Source organism: Mandrillus leucophaeus, unplaced genomic scaffold (genome assembly GCF_000951045.1).
Source record: "Mandrillus leucophaeus isolate KB7577 unplaced genomic scaffold, Mleu.le_1.0 Scaffold938, whole genome shotgun sequence".
NCBI classification, from domain to species: Eukaryota; Metazoa; Chordata; class Mammalia; order Primates; family Cercopithecidae; genus Mandrillus; species Mandrillus leucophaeus.
In genome coordinates this window covers 1,089,737-1,093,895 of record NW_012110230.1, presented here as the reverse complement: position 1 = coordinate 1,093,895, position 4,159 = coordinate 1,089,737, and the positions used below count along the sequence as shown (strand labels likewise).

Sequence of the window (4,159 nt, the reverse complement as noted above, 5' to 3'; positions counted from 1 at the left end):
GAAACTCAAGAAAACAACAAATGCGTAGAACTCCAGGACCTGAACTTTCAAACCAAAACCTAAATGACCTTAAAAGTGTTTCACATTCAGCCCCAAACAGCACATTTCTTCACAAATACAGCGTTCGTTAGGGTCTCTGGAGCTACAGATGCTGCCTTAAAACAGGGCATTTCTTCTTTCCTGTCCTCAATGGAGGTTAGCAGATCTAGCTTTGGGCCTGGAAACTATGGAGAGATTATACTAGTGGAAAGAGCCAAACGCCATTGAAAGGAAATCTTAAATTTCCTTTCATAAATTAAAACAGTGACATAAAATAAAACAGTAAGTAGTTGAGGGTAATGAAGAGAAGAAAATGTTAATAAAATATTATATTTTATGAAATGTTTTATCAGGTGAACAGAGGTCAGTAGGCTAATGCTTTATGAGACACTGCTAGGTTTCTGATTACAATTAATATTTCCAGATAGTAAAGACAATAGCAAACAGTGAATGTTTTAATCTAAGTTGGTCAGGTAGTTAACTACTTGAAATTTTACAAACTGACGCCAGTTAAGATGCCTTTATGCTTTGTTCTTAAAATTCTATGACTACATCTGAAGAAGAGAGAGAATCCAGGATAACGGTTTTCTGAATTTTTTGATTTTACATGTTTATAAGCCCTAGATATTAACAAATGTGCCAGGTAAATGTTTTAGCTAGAATAAAGACAGAAATATTGTAGGCTCGTAAGTTCATACTGTGTCCGGAATTGGTGGGTTCTTGGTCTGGCTGACTTCAAGAATGAAGCTGCGGACCCTCACAGTATTACAGTTCTTAAAGATGGTGTGTCTGGAGTTTGTTCCTTCTGATGTTGGGAGTGTTCTGAGTTTCTTCCTTCTGGTGGGTTCCTACTGGCCTCAGGAGTGACGCTGCAGATCTTCCAGGTAAGTGTTACAGCTCATAAAGATGGCATGGACCCAAAGAGTGAGCGGCAGCAAGATTTATTGCAAAGAGCCAAATAACAAAGCTTCCACAGTGTAGAAGGGGACCAGAACAGGTTGCCGCTGGCTGGGTCAGGCAGTCGGCTTTTATTCCCTTATCTGACCCCACCCACATCCTGCTGATTGGTCCATGTTAAGGAGAGCTTATTGGTCTATTTTCCAAACCTTGAGCTAGACACAGTGTGCTGATTGGTGTATTTACAATCCCTTAGATAGACATAAAGGTTTTCCAAGTCGCACTAGACCCAGGCGACAGTTCAAGCGAGGTGAATGTGGGGCAGAAGTGCTGGGGAACCTGGTGTAACCTCCGCAGCTGCTGGTCCGGGTGCTAAACCCCTCACTGCCCTGGGCCGGACTTGCCAGCTGGCCGCTCCAAGTGTGGGGCCGTGGAGCCCGCACCCACTCGAAACTAGCACTGGCCTGTGAGCCACTGGCCTGTGACCGCCGTGCACAGCCCCCATTCCCACCGGCACCTCTCCTTCCACACCTCCCTGCAAGCCCCCGCAAGCAGAGGGAGCTGGCTCCGGCCTCGGCCAGCCCAGAGAGGGGCTCCCACAGTGCTGTGGTGGGCTGAAGGACTCCTGAAGCACTGCCAGAGTGGATGTCGAGGCAGAGGATGCCCCAAGAGGGAGGGCTGCTAGCACGTTGTCACCTCTCAATGCCTTGCTTTTTACCATTTATGGAAAGAAGCATTAAAACATATAACTTACGTGCACTTTCAGTTGTGAAAGTACATGCTGCAGCAGTTCCATTACGTTGCACTTTTGCAATGATGTAGGCATGTAATGATAAACTATAGTTTGTATAAGGTTTCAAATTTTGCAAATGATATGTTGTCAGGTGTTTATCCAGATTGAGGCATATTTTTGCTGAGGAAAAACGTGAAAAAATTTAGTAAGTCATTAAAAGTCAGTACTACCACATATCTAATTTGGTCTCTACATCATATTGTTCCAAGTGGACTTCAAACTATTGAGTGATTGAAAAATAAGTACATCCTTGATACTCAAAAGTACCTACAATTATCAGCCAGTGTATTGAAGAAATTCAGTTATCATTGGTAAAATTAAATATTGAAAAATTATGGTTTTATATCATTAATTTGGTACATAAAATATTTAATGAGTTCAGACTCATTTGTAAAGATGATCTCTTTTTTTCTGAGAAAACACAGCCCCCAGTGAACACTACAAGTCTTGAGTTGCATGTTTCAGAGTGATTCTTTTTTGGAAAACCTTTTCTGATATGTAATCTCCAAACTTTGAACATCGATCAGTATTAGCTACTGTTTTGAATGTTACATGCAGAATCCATTTGATCATCAGTCATTAGGTTGATTCTATCATAGTAATTTGAACACTAGAGTAATTAATGGGAGTTGTGAGAATGAGGGAGTTTCATGCTGGAAGTGGAATTAAGCTGTTCATTGAAAGGTAAGTGGAACTGAGTACGTGTAAGGGAGAAAAGAAAACCTTACAGACAAAAGAAGGAATGTTTTTGAGTTTAGGGACAAACCTGATCAGGACAACAGCTCTGGCTGGGGAGGCATATGAGAAGTAGGACAGTGTCTAAGTGTGTTTTCACACTCAAGCAGAAGAGTTAGCACTTGTTAAGTAAAAAAATCACCAGCTGCTGCTATTTTTGAGTAGCCAAGTGACATCAGGAAAGAGGATGATTAGAGTGGCAACATGTTTCTGGATAGCAGTTACAGTGATAATAATAATATAATATCAATAATGATTTTAAAAAACAATAACTCACTGTATGTGCCAAGCACTGTTTCAAGGAGTATACATGAAATAATTAATTTAACCATCACTGCAACTATTATCTGGCACTCAGTATCATCTGATTTTACAGATGACAAAACTGAGCCACAGAGAGATTAAGCAATTTGTTCTTTTTTTTTTCTTTAAAAAATAAAAGGCATTACACAAAATAACTTCCAGCGACATCATGGTGGTCTTGAAAGGTGACTATTCTTTCAATAACTTTTGAAAAATAATCCTTTAAATCCAATAAAGCACAAAAGGTCTCTTCCCCAATTATCCAATTACCAAGAAGCTTCACTGTCACTTGCCCTCATTAAGTTAATGAGATAAAACTGCAGTTCTCCAAAATATTTTATGCTAAAAATGTGAGTAAAAACAAACAAACACACTTGGGAGGCCAAGGCGGGCGGATCATGAGGTTAGGAGATCAAGACCATCCTGGCTAAGACAGTGAAACCCCGTCTCTACTAAAAATACAAAAAAATTAGCTGGGCGTAGGAGCCGGCGCCTGTAGTCCCAGCTACTCCGTAGGCTGAGGCAGGAGAATGGCGTGAACCCGGGAGGCTGAGCTTGCAGTGAGCGGAGAGGCGCCACTGCACTCCAGTCTGGGCGACAGCAAGACTCCGTCTCAAACAAACAAACAAACACAGGAGCAAAAAGAAAACAGATCAAACTACTGAACTTGAACATCTATCACATTTTCTGTTAACCTCAGTTTCATCATATGAACTATGAAGATATGTGTGCACATCTCCACTGAGTTATTAAAATAGTTGATAAAATCTTTAAATAATACATAATAAAAAATACCACTAAATGAAGAAAACTAAATTAATGTCAATTGCATTTTTTGTCCTCTTTTAATCCCTCCCTTTTAGAGACACTGAAAAAATTAAATTGTGAAGTAATGAAGTGAAATTTAATATCTGATTAAAAGTAATACAAACTGCAAATTTCATAGACTTTCTTCCTGTGGATTTTTAATAGTACTTTTATTTAAAATGGTGAAAAAAGTTAAATTGCCTTAACAATACTATAATCCTATCAACTCTCTTTGCTTTAGGTAACACGGGAGAGGAGAAAGGTGTATGTTTGAGATGAAAAAGAAAACAAAAGCAGAGCAGGCTGTTTAGAGTAGAGCTGGCTCCAAAGAGCCCTTTATGCAGTGTCAGGGCATGGTCCAAAGCCGCATTCAGTCACCAATCGGCGGCTTTGGAGAAAAGAAAACACACAGCCTGATATCATCTAGCCTCTCCTTCTCAGCCATTCAATCCCGTTTAAGTGTTCTATGCGGACAGCTATTAAATTTGAGTAACACTATTTAGTTGCCCAATAAGAAGGACCCATGCTAGTTGCCAGCAAACAAAGCAAAATTCATAGACTGCTACTAACTCATTACATCCTTTT

At 40.0% G+C, this 4,159-nt stretch overlaps 1 protein-coding gene across 1 annotated transcript in view; it reads right to left on the bottom strand.

Moving 5' to 3' along the window:
• PTPRC (protein tyrosine phosphatase, receptor type, C) overlaps nt 1-4,159 on the bottom strand; it is a 132,271-nt gene that overhangs the window by 40,180 nt on the left and 87,932 nt on the right. The window contains exon 13 of the mRNA XM_011970254.1: nt 1,691-1,849. Within this exon, the coding sequence (XP_011825644.1) occupies nt 1,691-1,849 (159 nt within the window). The remainder of the gene's footprint in view (nt 1-1,690; nt 1,850-4,159) is intronic.